We start from the raw sequence: 22802 nt of genomic DNA, 5'->3' as shown, positions 1-22802 counted from the left end.
AACAACTGCGCGTCCAATATGGCTCAGACTTTGGTGAGTACCTGTCAACAGATGCTAGATAGATGTGATTAGCTTTTATCTAGTAGTGCTGACATCTTCCCGTTGAGGTCGGAAGCATTTCGTATTATAGTATGGATCGAATACGTACATAATATAAAAATTTGCTGATGTGAATGGAACTGCAAATATTTATAAAATGCAAAAAATATCAGGATGTAAATTATATATATTATTTTTGTAGGGCTTTCATTCATAGCGAATGAAACTATACAACTAGCTCTGGAGTTCATTCATATCTCATTGCTCGAAATATTTAAGATTCATTGACACTAAAAAAAAAATAATATGTTACAATTTTGATTTCACCGTACTTCTACATTTTTCTAAATTATCTGATCCACGTATTGTTGTAGTAAAACCGTCTGGACATGATTTGCACACAATTTCTCCATATTTTTCCTGATAAAAACCAATGATACAAGTGGAACAGGGCTCAAATCCATCTTCCGAATAAGTTCCAGGAATACATTGTCCTTAACAAAATGTATTGATTTTAGTTTGTATACAATGTTTAAATAGTTTAAAACTAACTTTGACAAGACTTCTTTGACTTGGCTCCTCGGAGCTGCTTCGTAGTCATTCCTTCTGGGCAGTAAATACAACTTAATTGTGCTTCCATATCCTGATAGTAGCCTTTGGAACAGTATTGACATTGAGATGTTGATGTGTTGTAAAACGTTCCTACGGGGCAATTAACTGCAAATTTTGGAAGAATTATAAAGTGTTGTTAGAGGAAGATCAAATTTAATATAATCATAAATACACATTGAAATCCTATGTGTATTTGTCTACAAATACATATAGGCCTATAATAGTGATTTTAAATTAGTTAAGAACGTAAATAGTAAATAGAGAAAGTCTTACTTAAACTCTTACACCCAAATGTAATAATTTATCTTCGAGCATCGTAGCTGTTAATAGTTTTTTTTTAGTTTGATGGAAGAATTTTTTTAATAATTGTTTATTTTTTTATATTGTTTAAAAAAAAAACCAAAATTTGAACAACAATCTTTAATTATTTGACAAAAAAGGCTGTCTCTTCAGGAAATTTGGCAATCCTCCCCCACTATTTTCACGGGTACTCATGTCTCATTAAAACTAGATAATACTTTATACATTAAACTAAATTTCTTATAAACCTGGCTACATAAATACAAGTTTAAAATTAGTTATATACTCATCGAAATATAATGCAATAATATTCAAGTCTGCATTTTACATTATATAAAATATAATATATTTTTTTTAATAGAGGTAAAGTTAAAAAAAAGAAAAGAACAAAGGTTGAAATATAGGTTTGTAAATCCTGATGAGGCTACTTTAACTGTGAATTTTAAATATGACTAAATAATTTAATTTAATCAGTTACAAATTCATTGCATGCCTTTCTTATATATTGTATAATATGTTTGTTATTACGTTTAATATTAGTAGTAATGTGGTTTGAGACGTGATTTATTACGGCTATTGAAGCCATAGCAAAGAAATTTATTAGTAGTCCTTATACAAACAATGTACATGGGTATGCCTACACTAAAGTACTATGCATAAACGTTAAGGAACATTATATACAATTACTTTGTAAATAATCATTGATTTATTATGTTAGAATCATCTTTCATTTATCAAAAGGTAGAATCCAATTATAGAGTAACATTAATGTAAATGTATTGGAGGATCTATGAAAGATTCATTATATTTATATCTAATTACTAACTTAAATCAATGGCGAATAAATAATTAATTATATGTGCATTATATCAAAGGCGTTGTCTCTTCATGTAATATAATACTTATCAGATTATTTCAGTAAATGTTAATGAAACAAACATTCAATTTATATGAATACACAAGCTCTCCACATCATTGGCGTATGTTTATTTAATTATAAACCTCTGAAAAAATCATGTTGAACGATTTTTTCATATATGAAAGATTATAAGGTCATATCAATGAGTTTGCTATTGGATATAAACTATTTTTTCTAGTATTTGGTTGGACAAAGACTTTCTTTATTTGATGTTGCTAATATATTATCCATTTTTTTGACACTGGTTAAAAGCTTAGACCCTGAATATTATGCTGTCAGTATCAAATGTGTCTTACAAGATTACACAATAAATTGTATTACTCTATATAAAATAAATGCTTCACTGATACATTTGTAATGACTTTTAGAGACGATAGAGTCGTTCTATAAGATAAAATAATGATATTGCTTAAGGAATAACAAATTGTCCCAAAATTCTCAAGATTAAAATCTTGTAAATTGCATAAAATACTTAAAACGTAAATGATTGGTGTCTAGGCTTTCATACAATGAAAAAAAGATGGCTAATTTCGTATAAACAAGGGAACTTTTTTAAAATTTAAAGACAAGAAAAGATCATACAGGTTTACGCCTAAACTTTTATCAATATTTCTGAAAGGTTTGGTTTTACCGTATAACGAAATCATTGTTGTTATGTTAAAATTAAAGTGGCTGACAAAAAAAACTCGTGTGAAAAAATAGTCATCTAATATGGGGCAACATATGTTTAATCTTACCACATAAGTGACTCGAATTTTTCATTGGTACACTTCCAGATGAACAGACAAATTTAGGCTTATGAGTTATATTTGTGGACTTAACAACAAATAATTGATCATTAATCTCATATGAGGAAGAGTTCTTTAATGAGTCTGTGATGATTTGCCTTTGTTTTTGGAGGAAATCCTTGAGAATTTGTGGATCCCTCTCTTTGTTATGAGATGACTGGGATGCTTTGAGTAGGAATTGAAGGATAACAGAGACTGGTACTTTTTTATTTTCCCTTTTACGACGGTATATTTCATTTTTTTCAATCATGACTTGATCCAGTACTCTTCGACAAAGAAGTTGAAATTCGTACATGTCACAGTATAAGAAAGACTCATCACATATTTCCGAAAGGCTATTGAGAATTTGCTCTTTGATCATATCGGATAACTGTCAAATGAGAAAAAAATTACACTTATTACTACAATTGTTTATGTGAAATAAATCTAACTGTTTTTACAATTTGCTAAGATTATACCAATAAAATTAAGTTAAGACTTCAAATTCGACGTTAATATACGAATACCTTTTATATCCGTATTTCATCAAGCTTTTTTTGAGCTTACCGCGGCTTAATAAGTATGTACGTTTATATATATGATTTATAGTTTGTCAAAATTGAATTTTTATATTTGATACCAAGTACAAATGTGTTCCTTTGAGTTTTATATATGTTTATTGTACATGTTCTAACTCTCTTGTGCATAGTTAAATATGAAATGAAATATATACATGCAAGCAGTGAAATTAAATAAGAGATACGTAGAAGTGCAAAGCTTATGCAAATATGGTTGTTATGTCAGAATACAATTATTCATTTTACTTATAAATCGATATGAATGCTCACTCACTGTATTCATTATAGGGTGATCACAGAGTGTTTCTTCGTCCTCGAATCCTTCTTCCAAAGATGTTTCGAAGGTTAATACACCCGATGCAACAACTAACGAAGCATGGGAAACAATGGAACAGTCTGGAAAGGGCTCTATCTTTGGTTTCCAAATCCCTTCTCTGTAATTGCACTCATAGTCTTGAATTGAGCTCATGGCTAGAGCATAGCCATCTGAGCAACTCATGGTGCAATAAATCCCTCTTTGTTGATCAGTACAGTTACTATGACCATTAATGGGATCATCTGGCACTGAGCAAAAGTGTTCTTTAAGATAAAATGAATTAAATAATTAAAGTTATGTGTATTTGAGTTTATATACTCAGCAAAGTTATTTCTACGTCACAGGTAGCGACATTTCCAAAAGTATCCGTTGCAGTATAGTGCACAATAGTTGTGCCAATATCAAAACGACCAAAATCTCTTGATTTGGTTACTTGTAGCTCCTTAAGAGAATTGTCGTGAAAAATAGGCTCATCCCACTCCACGTTCTCCCATTCGTTTTGCGTAAGAAATACAGGTGGACTAGAGCAGACATCTACTACAGGTGGCTCCTCATCTAAAAACCCAATAGGTGTCAATATCAAATTACTCTCAATCTATTTCTAACTTTTCTTACCACGCACACTGATTACTGTTGTACAACGATTCTTATTGCCCGAAACGTCACTTGCCACGTACTTAAATTTATTGATACCAATTTTAAGTTTCATAAAAGACGTCACAGCAGGATACATCTCTACATTGGGCTCATAACCAGAGTTATCTAAAGAAAAAATTGGAATATATTATTAAATTTATAACTGACAATATTGAGATATTTGTATTAACGATTTTTTTTATACTCAATAAGAGAATAAAAAAACTTGCGGCATCTACGTAAGTTATTTCAAAAGTTTTGCAACTTATTACAAGAGGAAAATATGCGTTGAGTAATGTCGTATGGCTTACTAAATTATTAATATTTATTTAAATTATGAAATATAATTTTCCCTTCACAATTTCTTATAAATATATTTACAAAATTTATTTATTCCTTTCGTATGACAAAAAAAAAAGTTATAATCGAAATAAGTACATTTATATAGCTATATTAAAATTGGAAACAAAGACTTACCATCAACTATTGGCTTCGAAAAGTTAAGGAGAACACCATAATGTTTACCTTGAAGAGTTTCAATAGCCGTGTCCTCTGGACATTTAATACTGGGAGGAGTTATATCTAAAATAAGATTCAGTAAAATAGTCCATATACGGACTGTGAATATATAATTCACTTACCAATGCATCGACTTCTTTTAGATCCACCATCCCACATACCTGGAGCCACACACTTTCGAAGAGCAGGACCAAGAAGTTTAAATCCAGAATGGCATGTAAATGCACATCTTCGTCCAAAGAGTTGTTTTTGTCTCTGGCAAGTAACTGGATACACTTGCCCAAAGCTAGGCCTTCTTAAACGATGACATTTCAGTGCTGAAATAAAATGAATATTAGGGAAATCTTCCTTTAAAAAATTATTTCATCCATAACTTCATGAACATTTTAAGGATAACAAAACTGCTTTAATAATGTAAATTGAAGGAAAATGCTAAAGCATAATAGTTCTATTATGATTTTGCAGGCCGTATACTGTAAAGAAAATATGTATTTGATCTCTTGTCGATTTTGTAATTTTCCCACTGACTAATAAAATAACAATCTATTATTTTATTAGTCGGTTTATTTGAATGGTGAAATACATTACATGAACAACAACTAAATTTTTTTGGAGGAAGAAAATACTGATCATCACACCAATAACACCATCTCCACCGTCAATCATAGGGATGGAAACAATTTGTTTTGGAGATGTTTATTTACTAAAGGGAAAGTATAATGAGTTTTTCAGCACACCAATGGTCTAAACAGACGGCCAAAGAAACAAAGGAGTGGCTTTAGAAGAATCATATTAAGATCGTGGAGTGGTCTAGCCAGTCTCCAGACCTCAATCCCATAGAAAATATTTATAGGTGGTTAATTTAAAAAATCAGCGAGGGATCAAATACTTTTTTCATCCACTGTAGTTGAATAAATTATCCCTACCCTGTCTCTATCAATATTCTACAGCAATGTATTACATGCCCCATCAAAGTTACGGAATAAGTTTCTTTATTCTTAATCTCTTAGACAGGAGCACCAATCTTAATCAACCGATACAAATTTGCAGGTTAATTTCTGCTGAGTCAATAGGTGTTAATATGATTTTTAACCCAAGAAGGGAGGGCGCCATTCAGAAACATATATACATGCTTATAAATATATATAAGTAAGTCTATGGTCGAGTATAATATGAAGAGAACAAAAAATATTTCAAATTTATTGAAAATGAAGGAATTGACATTCTCCCTGGTGGCTTAATGTTTACTTACGCTTGCAATAAGATGGAAGTCCGGACCAAAGAGAAATAGGAAGACAGACCCGTCGTTTACTCCCTATTAATCGATAACCCTTATTACAGGTAATCTGACATTCAGAGTCGACTATGTTTGAAGAGGATGCACATTTGACTTTACCGTTTCTTGGAGTTGATAAATTTTTACATCGCTTTGGCTTACATCTATGGTTAATGAATAGGATAAATGATATTTGAAATAATATTGTTGTATCAACGAAATAAATAATGAAGTTGTATAATCTTTAACAAGGAGGAATTTGGAATTCATTTTAAATTAATGCACAGTACATCAATATTGAATGTATAGTAATAAACAATAATCTCTTAGAGTTACATATATTTTAATTTAAATCTATATTTGTCCACCTTATCTCGATCATATGTGTATGCATAAATGTATATAAATATAATATGTAGCTTATTCATGTTTTTTATATTGTTTTTGCGCCATTCTGTATATATTTTTACATTAAAAAGTTACGTTTTTTGAAAATTATTATTGCCTTAAGATGAATAAAAGTTGTTTGGTGAAACTTGTGCTACTCAGCTTAGATTACTTTCAGTTTATATTCCGTATACATATGTGTATGGAAAGTTATGGAATAAATTATAAATTGAAGATAAAAACCCAGTAGTTGAGAAGTAAGATAAAAAGATTTTCTCGAATATTAAAAGATACATAGGATCAGAATATAAGGTGATTTTACTGAACAAATGCTATTATTATTATAAATTAATTAAAAATAGATTATATTAATTAGGCTATTCTGTCGTGAATTACTTTTTTATATATGGACTGTTCTCATTTCCTAGCGGAATTATTAGTGTTAACATAGTGTGTTAATTTCTTGTAACTGTTAAAATAAGTCATTAAAAAATAATTTAATTATATTTATTGCCACTTACTCGGGTTGATTTCCACTCCAAGTACCATTTGGTAAACAAACCCGCAATGCTGATCCTCCACTTAAACTATAGCCAGATCGACATTCAAAGGCACATGCTTCATGCACAACATTTTGACATCTTCCCCCAAAGAAATGTCCATTTCGTGGTGGACTCAAATCTGGACAAGAAAGTGAGACACAACGCCCATTTCTTTGCTCAAATCCATCCTTACAAAAACAGTCTCTATGTGGGTTACTACTCCCAGGGAAGCTAGTTTGATGCTCAAATGGACAATTGAGGCAAGTTTGAATGTCTCCAGGCTCAGTTGTGGGTTTGTAAGTTCCAGAAGGACAGGCTAAAGAGTATTAAAATAGTTAAAATGATTTCGGAATATCATAAAATGAATTAATAAATTACTCATTATATTATTGAGTTATTCATTCTAATTTATCATCAATTTAATATTATGTACTCATGGAGAAAGTCAATTTAAAAAAAAAAGAGTTAACATTGACAAACCTTCATTTCCCAGATTTTTCAGAAAATAAATTATATTTATAGTTTGATTTTCTGCCTTAAACTTGATCACACAGAAAAAAATCATTAGCCAAAAGCACAAGCTTGGGCAAAAACAATTATTAATAAGGTTAAGCAATTTATAATTCGTGCAAATGCAAAGAATGCTCTTTTAAGTCGACTTCACATCTCAAACTTGGACATTCACCATTCTTTGATCATGTTTTTATTCTTTTAGTGTCTCCATACACAAAGTACAAAAACTTCATTCTTTATATCTTTTTAGAATTTATTTTATGATATTCCATATTGCCATGGAAAAAGTTGTTCATTTATCAAGATTTTGGGGAATTAATCTCTAGAAATTTTCTATTCAATATTTTTAAACAATGGTGTAATTATTGTAAAGAACAGATAAATATAATATGATTTTACGCTTGTGGTATGCACATGTCTGAGATTTAAGGGAAGTTCTTACTATTTTTACATAACGGAATAAAACAATTTCCCAAAAATAACAATATTTAAAAATCATTACGGCAAGGTTAAAAAAAAGATGCCCCAGAAATTGAGGAATTAGGTGCCTAACCAAGCACTACCAAGGATTATCTATATATGTATATATAGTTTTTAAGAGGGTTTTTTTTTCAAAAAAACTAAATTAAAATTTTTAAAATTTCAGTTTTTTTTCCAAACAGTTAATTTTATGTAAACAATTGTGGATTTTGGATTTTTTTTTTGAAAAAATTGAATGTTTGATATTTTTTTCGAAAAAATTTGATATTTAAAAAAAATTTCCCAACAAATATAATATTTTAAATTATAACTATTTAGTTTTTGAATTTTTTTTCTAAAAAAAAATTATTTTTTTGTAAACAGTTGTGTTTTTTTGAAATATTATTTCAAAAAGTTCCATTTTTTTGTGTATAGCTATAGTTTTTCGAATTTTTTTCAAAATTTTTTAATTTTTGGATATTTTAGTAGAAACAATACCGTTTATATGATTTTTTTAACCATTAGAATTATTAAAAAATATATTCCTATACTTACGGATGCAGTCCCCAACCAATCCTCTTCCATAGTGCCCTTTTGGACAAAGACAGGCATAATGCCCAGTATGGGCTCCACAGGCACATGTAGCTTTCTCATCACAACATTGTCCAGAGTAACAAAGACCCAAACATTCAGAGCTCTTTAGTGGTAAGTAATGGGTTCCAGATAAGTCTAATATAAACAAGTACATATTAGAAAAAATACTACTAGTAATTAATTAATTATTATGTTAAACAGGACATATTTCCTGTTTAACATAAAAATAAAAAATGTTAAACATGTTGCAGCTGTCTCCTTTTTACTAAGCGTTGCAATATCTCAAATTTATTCTCAATTAGTGAGTTTTAAATTATTTTTTAACTTAAAGCAAAATATAACGACCTGATTATTTAAATTTTTTTTCTTCTTATTCATGGAGCCTCTAATTAAGAAAAAGTTAAAATTTTTAGAGATTATCTCAATTTAGGAAATTATTAACAGGAGGGTGTTCACCTGTGCAAGTTAAAGGAGAGCATTACCGAATATATGACAGAAAAAAAAAGAAAAGGAGATAAAAGTATGAACAGCTAAATGAAGGTTTTTTTATTTTTTCCTTCTTATTTATTCAGTTTTACCCCATATAAAAGTGAACCACGTTATTTTATTTTATTGAGTTTTAGTAATTTTATTTCTTTTTAAAAAAGCTGGGAAGACTATACCCTAAACGAAATCTCGCAAGTTGACCTTAATGCATAGATATTGTTCCCATGAATATATATGTGTATATATGAATGGGTCAAATCAAGGTATTTCTTAGAAAATCAAGCATTTTAATTTGATTTTTCATGCCCACGGGATCTATTTGTTAAGCTATGTTGTATTATTTTACATAATTTATTACCGTTTACCGTGGGGCTTGGTTTTTGGATTTAAAAAAACCAAAAATTAAAATTTGTTTTAGAAAAATTTGAAAAATTAAATTTTTTTCCAAAATTTTTTTAGATCCAACTATTCATGTTTTTTAAAAATCAACAGCCATTTAAAAATATTTAATTTTTTGAAAAAACAAAAATCCAGAGCTATATACGAAACAATACATATTATGAATTATTATTTTAAGTATATAATTCCTGGGAAAAAAATGTCAAAAACCGACAGGTTTTCTCCAAAAATTATATATTTTGGAAAAAAATAAAAATTTGAGGAGGAAGGGCAAGAGCCCCTCCACCCCTTGAAAAGATAAACATACATACAGACAAACGTTGGTATATTTTTATATATATCTTGTAATAAGCACAATATATGTATTTATTAAATGTTTTCTCCATTTCTCACAAAATAAATGGCACCTTTGACCTTCAAAGTTCTGCAATTGAAATTTCCCTTCTAAATCTTATAAAGAATGCAATATCACCATGAAAAAATATTTATTAACAAGGGAAGGTGAGGCATAGCTGAAACAGGTTCATTTTCTCAAACATCAAAAATTCATAAACAATTGTATAATTTAAAATAAATTATCGGATTTTTTTTTTCTTCAGGTATTAAATAAAAACTGATTTTTATGGGTAAGAGTAATTCTTATTAGGCTTAAACTTGTTTCTTTGATATTAGTTGATATAGTTTAAATAAAATTCAAAACTCACTCCTTCAGGGGAAATTTGAGATTTTGAAACGCTTATTACGATGAAACAGTTATCTCAAAAAAATATAAATATATTTTAACTTGCTAGAATACATTGAAAGTTCATAATTCAATTACTTTAAAGAACAAGATATTCTATTCTTCGTCTATTTTTAAATTCCAATTCAATTTTTTTAATGAATACAATCAGTTGCAATTTTTCTCTGATCGTATTTGAATGTTATATGTGTAAAAACTGCTAATTGGTATGCCATTTTAAATTTCGGAGGGTCTCAGGCAAACGAGTGTCAAGTAATTAAGTAAGAATCAAAGTGCGCTGTAAATATTTTCTGACTCCCTTAACTTTTTTCCGTTCTCCTTGGTCTATAAAAACAAAATATATCATTCATTTGGATTTCGGACGATGCCTATACCTGTCACTTGGGCCTTAAAAATTTATTGTTGATGGTTCTAAAAAAGGCTAAAAAAACGTGATTATTTGAACTTTTTTGACTATAGCTTCTCATATTAAAGCCAATAAGCTCTGCTTTAATTTGTATAATAATTTAACCCGTATTTTTATACCCATGGGTAAATTTTACCCAAGATGTATTAAAAATTAAAAAAAAAATATATATATTTTGTCCATTATTTCCCCTGTCTTTTTAGGTATTCTCATAAGATATTAATATCTTGACGTATATGTAAACAAAAATAGAATACAATACGAAAAATAATTTTTTCCCTTGTCAAAGCTAATAACTATACTAAAAACAGTAAAATAAAACACACAAGAAATATATGGATATATTTATATATGTCTAATATTATATTAGATTTCTTGAAACTAATGTATTTATTTATGTGGCATTCAAGAACTTCAGTAAACAGTTTCTCTGCTCTTGGTCGGTGGTTATCCTAGTTGCAAAGTCGCTCAGGAGTTTTGAGCCTCTTTCAACAACATCATTTGTCACTTTGACTGACTTTACAGACTCCCATGCTACTCTATAGTGTTCATTTCCCCCAGGTATCAACCGGTATAATAAGCCAGTCACTTTTAAATCCGAGAGCGTCGAAAAGAAAAAGTGACTCAGGTCCAATCAAGTCTGTGAGAGATGTCCTGGAAAAACAGGTTTGCCTTTTCCATAAAGCTCCAGATTTTTGGTTTCTTGATAGCTTGATTGCCAGTTCTTGTTTTCATGCTCTTATGTGAACTGAATAAAATGAATGGTACTAATTCCTGAGTCATATACCAACCGTGATTTTTCATTTTCTTCAGAACAGAGGTTGCTAGATCATTATCAATATGTTTATGGTGAAGCATGTTTTTAATCAATTGCAAATTGTGGATAGGAGAATCAGGGGCAGATTTTGTTGTTATCCAGTGCTTTATATAAATTAAAGCCAGGAATTTATTTATTCTTCTAATTTAATGATGGCATCCTTTTCGTATTTTAGTCAGTCTAAACACATTAACATTTACATAGCATATGTATTATTGGCAATCCAACAGTCTTGGTGAATTGCACCGTTCTTGGTCCAATGAATACCACGACTAGATTTCTTACCGAGAATAATCAGGCACAGCTCCGCTTCTTATTTTAAGTCTGCTCCTGGAGAAAATCTCCTCTAGAAAGTTGTTTATAGCATTATTTAATTTTTTCTTTATGGGGTCCAAATTATTTTCAACATTGGCTAAAATTCTTGGATTGTCAATATCTTGTATGAACCAAACTTTGTTTATTTTACCAAACATTTTATTGTCTGAACCCTGACTCTTATCAAAAATAGTGTCCCATGCTCCTCCAATTATTATCACCCCTGACATATTATGTCTACAAGACAAGTACAAAACTTTTCACCCAAGTTTGTCTTTAATCAGTTTTGCTGCACCGTTGTTGATTACACTATTGCTAGCTGTTGTGTCAAATCCTAGACCAACCATGTAGTTTTTCATGTTCCATGTTTAAATAGGTCCAATGTAGCCATGCATTGTTGAAGTACAGTGGAACTTATTATGAAAGAACACCGAGGAATTTCCCTTCCTCGTACTGTGAAGCACCTGAGACGAGTACAGCGAGACTGTTGATTATTATGTTTTTTAGTTATTGGCTTTGTTTAAGGAAAATAAATATTTTTTTGTATTCTATTTTTGTATACATATACGTCAAGGTAATAATAACTTAGGAGAATACCTAAAAAGACAAGGGAAAAAATTATAAAAAACAAGCATTTTTTAATATCCGGGGTAAAATTTACCCATGGGCACAAATAAACGGTTATAACATATTGATACAAATCAACGAATTGGTTATTGGTTTTGGTTTGATACCCGTATCAATGTTATACGATAAGCCATTAGGAAGCCATAGTCAAAAGAATACAAATGATTGCTTTTTTAGCCTCTTCTAGATACACCAACCATAATTTTTCAAGGCCCATGCAGCAGGCATAGCCGTGGTTCAAAATTAAAATGACTGGTATATTTAGTTTCTATAGACCTTGGAGAACGGGAAAAAGTTAAATATTAAAAGATCTGAATAAAAAAAGTTAAAATTTGAACAGGTCTATTATAAATAAATGTTAGCACAAAAAGTCTAATAAATAAATATATTTGTCATGAATCAGCAGCTTTTCTGTCAATGAAGTGAATGATTTTTTTATGAAGAAAATATGGACATGTGTATATGCAAACGATGATTAATTTATATTTGTGCTAAAGATAAACAAGAATGTTGATATTTTACTTTATTTAAAGAATCAAGAACACATTCCAGTTCTAAAAATAGATTCTAATATTCTTCTGAGTTTATTTAAAACAGTGAAAAAAATGTATTTATCTGTGTGAAGCTTGAACGAGTAGAGTTGCATGAAATATAACCCCCCCGGTAACTAAAAATAAAAGAAACTGAAAATTAATGAGATAATCCTGACATTTTGAAGGATATTTCGGAGGAAAGCAGATTAGCTGACATGATGTTTTATTAGATCAGCCACAAGCAGCCACATATAGCAATGACATATAGGCAGGAATTATTACGTTATCGGTCCCCAATTCAGCTCCGAGTTAAACAAAAACTTACATTTATAACTCCAATGGTAACCCTCATGTTATAGTCGGTCTTTCATGTGCACACGAACTCGTGATTACTCTGTATTGTAATCTGCTTTCCCCTCAAACATAAAATAATAGCAGCTTTAAAAAATGAAATAAAAAAACCGCTGTCATTTCACCGCCAACAATAACAAAAATCTCTCCCCAAAAAATCCATTAAATTTAAATCCTTTCTTACAGAACATCCTATGCAAGTGATATGTGTTTAAGTTTCACTTATGCGCCAATTTGTTCTAGATTTGTTTGAATGGACCTATGCTTTGATAGTTAGTTAATATTTAATGATTCTCTCTTCGAGAAATAAATAATAATGATGTCAGTTTTGGAAAATAAAAAACATACTTCCGATTACTTTTTAGAAAAAATATCTCAGGCTTTTAGTTTATATTTTATAACATGACTCTACAAATGAGTAAAACGCTCAGTACAAGTTCTTTTTGTCACGACTTTCTTAAATAACATGTCAAATGCATATAAGCAAATATAATTAAAATGTCAATGAATTAATCCTCTTTGAAGGAAATTACCCTATAATATCCTTTTAATGAGCTTTTTTTTTTGTTTACCTTTGTGCAATGCTCTCCGTGCAAGAGCTTCAAATTCTTCAAAGCTTTCGAGAATAAAGGAATGCTCATTTTTTGGGAAGGAGGATATATCACGAAGTTCTCTAATATTTCCATTTCGGATACCGAATGTAAATATTTCAACATTGAGTGTCCTTAACTGTTTTGCGACTGGCCTTGGATCTCCACCATTGGAATAACCATCTGTGATGAGGAATATTGCTTTTTTTGCATGAGGTCGACCATACTGTAAATTATAAAGAAACCAAAGGATGAATTATTTGAAACTAGGGTAATTAGTATATGATGTTGGATTTTTTTGCAGGGATAAAAGGTATTTATATTTCTTTTTCAAATAAATTTCATATAGAATCGTTGTTAGAGCAAACTAATTGAATGTAACCTGCTAATAGGATTAGGATTACTCTACCCTTTAAAACCTTTACTAACATGTAGGCTTTCCCAACTAACATTCCTTTCAAATATACAAATCTCCATAGGACTCTTTATTTTGAACTCAAGTTGCTTTGATGAAACAGTTCATAGATGTGCTAGCATTAAACAGAGAAAGAGAAGATAGATTAAATGAAATTCACTTTTTGACCTTATACTTCTCGATTGAGAGCCTACAAGTGGAAATTTTACTCCATAAGGTTTGAACACCTGAAATTACTTATGTCACCTAGAACATTGAAGTTTACCCCCCCAAGGTGATTTGGTCTCTATAGCCACCATAGCATAGCCTCCATATGTTAAATTTCATCCCAAAAGGTACATAGGCAATATTGACATCTATATATAATACTATCTCAGGACATTATTTAATATCAAGTCTGACAACACATTTCCGTCCGGGAAAATTAAGTCAGACACCTATAAAAGTACAAATCCCCCCTCTCCCCTAAATTGAAATATTTTGTTGATAATGTTCCATCAGGACATTTTAATAATCCTTATCCCCCCATACTTTCAGTTACACATTGTATTATAAGCTTTATAAATACATATTTATGTGAAAAGCAAAAATAATAATACTATTATTTTAGAATAAGATGTCCCCGTATTGTTTTCCAAGCAACTTGATCATCATTTTACGGTGACCGGCTATAGATAATCTGCATAACTGGCTTCATTTAGCAAAAATAGCAGTGTGGATTGGATGAAAGTTTTATATAATCATTTATACGAGAGTGAGACAAATTTGTGCTTTCCATGTTAAGCTTAAATATTCTATTGCTCTATAATACATTAATATAACTGGAATTGAAAATATATTTAGGTGTGTTATACTGAACAATGTTTGAAGTAAAGAAAGTAATAATGTAAAAATAGCCAAGACCGATGTCAGCAGGTTTGCACATACATGCAAATTCTTGAATGATTCTTACAGGGTGATGATTGTAGAATCTTGAAATTAGTGCATAATCAAATAACCCACCAGCAGGTGTAAATAATAGATTTGTAGAAAACTACATAAACTTAAAAGGGAGATTGTGCATTATGTTTATCAAAATCCACATAATAAGTCATGGTCCTGGATGTGATTTTTTTTCTTCTTTAAATGGAATATTGATTAAATCACTCAGGACCTCATATTATTTGTGATCTATTGTGTAGCAAACTGTTCATATTTTGGATAAAAAACCTGAATTCCTTTTAACAACTGGAAATTATCATGCCTGAGCTTTGTCATACTAAACTCCCTACTTATGCCACATGCATCAAAGTTAAATATTTTCTTAATTTTAAAACTGGTAAATGGATAACATTTTTCGAAAACGAATGTTTCTTGAAAGTCGATCAGTAATCAAAAAAGATGTAATGTTTCACAATTTTTTGTTTCGTTGAGTAGTAACTACGCTATTTACAATTTAATTTTAAAGTTAAATGAAGCAAATATTAGCTATTTTCTTAAATTAAATGACTCTCCATAACAATGAACGAACGGATAATTAATAATGTGGAGAAATGACGTCTCACCTCTTTGTATTAATAATCATATCTTGTCACTTTTTCAAGATAAAGTAATAAATAGTTTATTTTTCAAATACTGAAATGTTTATATCAATTCATTATTTCCTTTGGTTATCATCTATATAGTTCGTTCATGACTTTAAAGACCAAATCTATATTAATTGAAAGTTTTAACGGTCCTTCTCGTGTTCTAAGGCTTACATAGCAATAATAACATCCTGTGGACCAAAATGTTGTTGCATTGTGTAGTTAACCAACAATGAGAAAAGCAGAAAAAAATGGTTTATAGACAGAACAGACATATATATGTTCGTTTGGACATAAATGTAAATTATACAAAAATAAAAAACCTTGACCTCAAAATAAGCAAGGATAGAATTAGTCACAATAAATAGACAATAATGTGTACATACATTGTAAATCAACATTCCTTGTCTGTTTAAAAATGTATCCTTGCATTAAAGCATTGGAAAAAAAATTAACCTTGAAATTGACAACAATGATTTATGTTTTGCATTAACATTAATATATTTAGACACTGCATAGTTTGTATATATAGATAGATGGTATGTCAATCAATAACAATAATGTCGAATATGGACACTACCACATGCTTACTAAATAATATGTGCACACATTCAAATGAATTTCGATTGACGATAACTTTTATATATTAGTTTGTAACCCACACTACTACCTTGAGGTTAATAAACATCGTCCAAAAAGTATATTGAATATAAAAAATATGACGGATATAAATTAAAGCAATATTGAAAAAAAATCAATGAAAGGAAAAAATCCCAATATACGTACAGACCAATATTTGATAGAAATATTTGAGGCCATTAATGGGTTTGTATTCAAGTTTGTTGGATAATTTCAAAGGGATCAATAACAACAATTGCTGCAATTGAGCCCGTATTATTAATTATGATTGTATATATTATAGCAAGAATAGAGCCCTGGCAACGTACACTAAATTCAAGTGGAATCTGAAAATTAATATACAATACGTTTAAAAAAACACGGAAAAATAAGTCAACTACATTAAAACAAATAGCTTTATTCAGCCTATGATTCCAAATTTTGAAAGGGCACTGCCATAGGCATATAAATTTAATTTTCTAAATGTCCTCCCTCAGTAGCTAGCATGTGTACCTGATAGGGCGGAGAGCCCCTGGTCATGACTTACCTTCTGTGGCAGCTCACGTCTCGATGACAATAACTTTTGTGTAATGGGCATTTGATTGGCAGATCATTCCAACTTGATTTTCCTAAATTTCATACCCGAGGGAGCAGGGTATGGTGAAGAAGGGTCACATCTTCTATGGCCAAAATGCTACCAATTTGAAAGAAAACCGCTTGTGTGTTTTCTTGAACTCATTGTTCGGTCCGCTGTACTGCTCCCAAACAAAATTAAACTTAAGTATTTAACAAATGAAATACTTATTATATGTGAATCAAGATGTCTGTTATCATAATGCGTTGTAGTTTATTCAAAATGATAATTCAATACATTGAAAAGCCTGGGTTTTTTTTTCTAAGAAAATATTATTTGTTTTAATTTGCAATAAGGCTTTTCCTCGTTTCTGGACTGTTTTATGTTGATACAACTCATATGTATTAACATGAATAAATACCCAGAACTAATTTTACAACTCATGCTTATACCTTTACCAAATATTAAATATATGGCGCATCATCATGAAAACAATCTTGAACACAAATCAAGAAAAGGAGATAATTTATTATTTTACTTTCTTTCATATAAATACGCCCCACTATTTCATAGACATACTTGAGTTAATTATAGGTTTATTATTCCAATTGGTGGGATAAGTTCAGATACCCAAGAATTTCGATTACAGCTTACATCGAAGCATCATTTGATGTAAGATACTTATATTGGTCCCGATATGACCTTTCAAATTAAATATACCCATTTCTCATGGTTATATTGTGCCAATCAATGCTAGCTACTTTGAGTCCAATAATGGTACTTCCTAAGGGTTAATAAGAATAGTTTATGATAGAAATTGACGATAATTAGTTGAAAAGTATAAATGTGATCCGAACTCCGCTTAAGAAAACTCATTCTAGCTTGCTTTAGGTTGGACGGGCTACATATCTCTATCATAAACCTTTTAAATTTTATTTTTCTTCAACAAATGCATAAAACTATGTTTTTCTTTCTTATTATTAAGATATAGAAAGATAAATAAACTATTGTTTACATTCTTTTAAAGCAAAGTATTAGATTTTTTAGTTATCAGAGGCTTACAGTCAAATTACTATGACATGGACTCAAGTATAGCTCGAGTCGTTAATTAAATGACTTGATACGCTAATTTGGACGTAATAACCATTGCAATTAATTAGTTCAAGTCTCTGCTAATGAATATTAATCATGATTTTGTTTCAAAATTTGAAAATTTGTAAACTACTTCTTTATAAGTAAGATATGTCTAAATTCACTATTCACAACCTCTGTAAAAAACTTTCATAATGAAAAATGTTCGAAAAACATTGACAAACAAATTTAAATGTTAGATCAAAACTTTCTATTCGGTTAAACTTTCTATTTTAAAAATATAAAATTTACTTCTGACTAAATTATGGATAATATTGTGACATTGTCATTTGAATGATCAAAGCAAGCATCAATGCTCAAAATAGTTTCATGAGCTTGCGTAACTCTAAAATGCTTAATCTAAAATTACTCAGACTATAGTGTTGATATAACTATTTTTATTTTTTTAAATATACCTTTAATTGGTCAGATAAAGTTGTACTTATTAAGTGAAAGGAAACATTATAGTACTACAATTACTCATCTTGATCTATGCATTCTTTGTCTTTGAAATCCATATACATATCAGAATGGGTAAACATAGATAAAAATATTAGTTTTATTATTAAAAAATGTATTAAGTCCTATTATACTTTTTATTTTTTATACATACTTTGATAAATTGTTTTGGTGACAACTTTCTATCTGAATAATTAATTTCCGTCTACTTTTGGTGTAATAAAAAATGTGCATTCTAAAAGAATAAGATAGATATATTTTTAAATATAATATTACGAAATTTTCCTCGCACTAAGGATATTTTAAATTTTGAAGGTTTTTTTATCTATAGCACCAATAAATAATCAATTTTCTCCCTCCAAAATCATATCTACGGGAGTTAACGCTAACAAAAAGTCTTAATTCAATAGTACCATAAGTCTTACTCCCATTCCTTCCCCTCACTCTACAAAAGACTCATCCCAATACATAATGTATATTGCCTTTTCTAGGAGCAACTATGAGTTCAATCGACACACATTGAGCTTAAGGAAATAATTTATCTTGAGTGGTCTGTCCACTCAGCTACAATGCTCCGTTATAATCTAGATAAATGAAGATATTATTTCTGATGAAGAATATGGAATTTGATTTGTGACTTGATTTTATACGAAATTTCTCCAAATACATTTTGCCACTTGAATATCCTGCAATATGATATATTAGGGTATTTTTTATGTTTTTATATTATAGGTTCGAACTTCAGTTTATAGTCTCTTTTAGCTATTACATAAAGTACCGGGGAAAAAAAAGAAGTAAATAGCGATGAAATCAGGAATGAATAGAGTTTATAAGGACAAAGGAGTAAGGAATCGCTGAAGCAAGATCATTCGTATATTTCGAAAGGGCTCATTGACTAGCGCAGTTTGCTCATAGTCCTTTTTTATCCTAGTCAATCAACCCTATCCCCTCTTTCTAACGATTAAGGGGTCTTTCCAAACCACGTGGCCAATTATAAGGGAGAAGTGGGTAGATTAATGACCTAAAAAACTTTAATTATTGTTGGGGAAGGAGTTTAAACTTAAAACCACGAAGACCTAATTGATTTGCTAAGGTAGCATAAATGAAGTCATCATAAAATAGACAAAATATTATCTTTTTCTTTGCAAGGGGGGGAAGGGGAGTAAAAAAACCAACACGTGGTTATATGGGGGGTATTGTAGGGGAAACCCCTACATAACACCCTTTGGCTTATGAATGATCCCTTAGGTTCTCAAAAATGACTGTCTAACTATAAACATAATTGTGTTTTCCTGTGTCAAAGAACATAATTTAGAAAAAAAAAAGAAGAAAAAAAAAGATTTCGACGACATAATCCATGAAAAAAAAAAAAAAAAAAAAAAATGCTGTAAATATTCAAGTATGGGATATTTATTCAGTTGAGAGACTTAAAAATATAATAATATTATTTTTTTTATTAGAAATGACGCAATTTTTAGTGCGATGCAATTTCTCTCCTGACACTGTAGTTTATTTCGTTAGCAACTAAACAATACAGATATTATATCTATGGAAATATTAATGTAAGATTAGAATTCAAATATTAAAAATATCCTGCATAGATACTAACTTTAAATAAGCACATATAATTATTTTATGAACGGAAGTATGTACAATTTAGAAAAGACTGTCCGGTTTTTGGATTAAAAAAAAAGTACTCAATGATTTGCAGTGTTCTTCTTTTATAACTGCAAAATTTACCCATAGGTAGTTTAAGTAATAGGTGTCCCATTTTTCAAAAAATAAAAATGGCATCTTCCGAGCAAAAAAGGATCAAAGAGTCTGAAAACTTGGCTATATTCCTTTTTTTTGTGCAGGGAGGAAAAATATTAACTCGAAAACGGACAATCTAATGTACATACATAATATGTAACTAAAGTTAGAAAACTCTAACATATTAAAAGATTAAATGTGGCTTTCTATCTACTATGTATGTATTTATGTACGAATAGCTATATAAAAAATAAAAAAGTAGTTGCAAGTTTTTTAAAGACATAAAAATGCATCCAAATAACTTGAAAATAAAACCTTTACTGCATGCACTAATGTCCATAATTAGTTTAAGAAAAAATATTAAAAGCTTGCTCATAAACTCTAGAAAAAATATATACACATATTTTTTGCTTTGAAAATTTTCCTAATAGGACATTTTACATGTGAAAAAACAATTAAATAATTCCCTACCTATTACGTAATACCACCATCAGGGACAAACAAAATATGAAGTGCATACTTAAGACCTGGGTTATTTTTGCAAATGATTATATTTTGTGAGGATTTCATGATCCTGTACCAACATAACTATATAAAAAATCTGTTTAATTTTTTCAATAATAAAACAATGATTTTAATGATAAACTATATTAAGTTGGAAATGAGATCTGTTTCAACTTAATAAAAAGTTGGAGTTTGAAGCTTGATTCAATCCTAATTAAGGTGGCCCTCTCCAAATGGATATATGTAAGTTGAAACTATGTAATATACAAAATAATGAGTTTGAGCTAAAAAAAATTGAAGCGCTAATCACAAATGATCAATAATGTAGGCAAACTGAATTAAGAAGTAACTCAATTTTTCAAATGTCAACACCATATGTACAAATAAAAGATTTTAGATCCCATGGTGTCATATTAATTTATAATTATAAGATCATTTCCGATTAACATATTGTAAATCCTTTTGTCCGCTGATTTGACCCTATTATGGCTATTCAAAAATATAACAAATATATAATTATAGCACAGCTTGCAAACAAACGTGATTTAGGGGTTATTAAATTAATCGAGAATTGCTCATTTTCACATACTTTGTAATAATTTAAATAACTGTATGTTCGCAGATTTTGCTTGAAACTTAGAAACAGGATATTTGTCTTAAAAAATACACATATGAATGTGATTTTTATGTATATTATAGGTTCCGAATATCTCAGAAACTCACCGGGATCCCCAAAGAACTCTAACTATATATTTATGAATAGATTATACCTGAAACACTTGATAAGCCTGTCTTAATGCCCCTAAAGTGTAGGTCCCTCCACTGTTGTAGGTGATTGCTGGTATATCCTTTTGAAATAGCTGACATTTGTGGTTATCTTTATGTGGATGGGAGATGTAATCTACTTGAAGATATACCATATCAACGGAGCTATAGGTGATAATGGCAACACGGGTTGTATTCACAGAGACGGTGAAATCTGCAAGAAGCTTAAAAGTAAATATAAAAAATATTGTATTAGGTAAAAAATTGTTTAATGATCTAACACATTAATACATATATGTGTCATTATGGAACTTGGTATATACATAAATTAATTTAAGTGACAAATAGAAGATGTTTTTTCTCAAATATGTTCAAATAGGTATATAACATGAATGATTAATGACTAATGTTGATTCTTTCATATTTTATGTAGGTATTCCAATTCCTAATGGATTTTTTTTACTCTTGGTATATCCAAGAATGATTGATTAATGGAACATGACATTTAATAAATTGAAAATAATGCTTACTTTTTTTATAAATTTAATTTCATCATAGAAATTAGTAGGCCCCACACTTGCAGATGAGTCTACACAGAAAACAAGATCCGTCTCTGGATTATTCGCTCTTAGTCTTGTTACATGATTTCTCAGTATATCACCGAGCCGAGAGAGTTTGTTTCGTCGGAGTTTGACTCCTGGAAGTGTAATACTTATTACAGTATAGATGATGATAATACTTTTGAGAAGATGCATGGTAGTGATTTACTCCCTGCAACAAACATAAGGACTCAAACCGAATGTTCAGAACGTTTATGAATCTTTTTATAAAAACACACACATAAAAAACACTTATGAATGTATGTACAGACATAAAATTCTTTCTTCAGAGTTATTTACGAATGAGATGAAACTAAATAAAAAAATTGTCCACTAAGAAATAAAAACAACAATAAAGCAGGCTGCGAATATTGAAATTAACTACTACATGCTATTTAACTACTTCTTCCCCCTTCTTTAATTTGTCTACGCCTTAGCTGAATCATTTAGTTAAGAATTTTAAATACATGTGTACATTTTTCTGCTTCCTACCTTAAACACTGCTTTTTTTAAGAACTTACCCTTCATTTTCCATCTATTTAGGAATATATGAAACGCAAGGGGAAGTTGAAATGCTTTTTGTTAAGTCCATGAAAAAAATATAAGGAAAAGGGTCATTCAAAGAATAAAAAAAACTATTTTATAAATAATACTTTAAAAATTTAAATGATAGTATCTTTGTATTTTTTATTTACAT

The 22802-nt window shown here is 29.7% G+C and overlaps 1 protein-coding gene across 2 annotated transcripts in view; it reads right to left on the bottom strand.

Moving 5' to 3' along the window:
• Window positions 1–22535, bottom strand: part of LOC121120908 (sushi, von Willebrand factor type A, EGF and pentraxin domain-containing protein 1) — a 59246-nt gene extending 36711 nt beyond the window's left edge. The window contains exons 1-14 of one of the 2 annotated variants that reach the window (XM_040715798.2): window positions 22037–22535; window positions 21512–21730; window positions 13706–13949; window positions 8419–8592; window positions 6871–7207; window positions 5939–6126; window positions 4809–5003; window positions 4645–4749; window positions 4147–4293; window positions 3850–4086; window positions 3490–3794; window positions 2608–3028; window positions 592–756; window positions 372–533 (exon numbers count right to left, since the gene is read on the bottom strand). In XM_040715798.2, coding sequence (XP_040571732.1) covers window positions 372–533; window positions 592–756; window positions 2608–3028; window positions 3490–3794; window positions 3850–4086; window positions 4147–4293; window positions 4645–4749; window positions 4809–5003; window positions 5939–6126; window positions 6871–7207; window positions 8419–8592; window positions 13706–13949; window positions 21512–21730; window positions 22037–22261 — 3124 coding nt within the window. In that variant the 5' untranslated portion in view covers window positions 22262–22535. The remainder of the gene's footprint in view (window positions 1–371; window positions 534–591; window positions 757–2607; window positions 3029–3489; window positions 3795–3849; window positions 4087–4146; window positions 4294–4644; window positions 4750–4808; window positions 5004–5938; window positions 6127–6870; window positions 7208–8418; window positions 8593–13705; window positions 13950–21511; window positions 21731–22036) is intronic. The other variant, XM_040715800.2, reaches the window with a different exon arrangement.
• Between the last annotated feature and the right edge of the window lie 267 nt (window positions 22536–22802).

The sequence above is a fragment of the Lepeophtheirus salmonis genome, chromosome 6 (assembly GCF_016086655.4).
Source record: "Lepeophtheirus salmonis chromosome 6, UVic_Lsal_1.4, whole genome shotgun sequence".
Classification (NCBI taxonomy): domain Eukaryota; kingdom Metazoa; phylum Arthropoda; class Copepoda; order Siphonostomatoida; family Caligidae; genus Lepeophtheirus; species Lepeophtheirus salmonis.
This window is presented reverse-complemented; position numbering and strand designations above follow the sequence as displayed.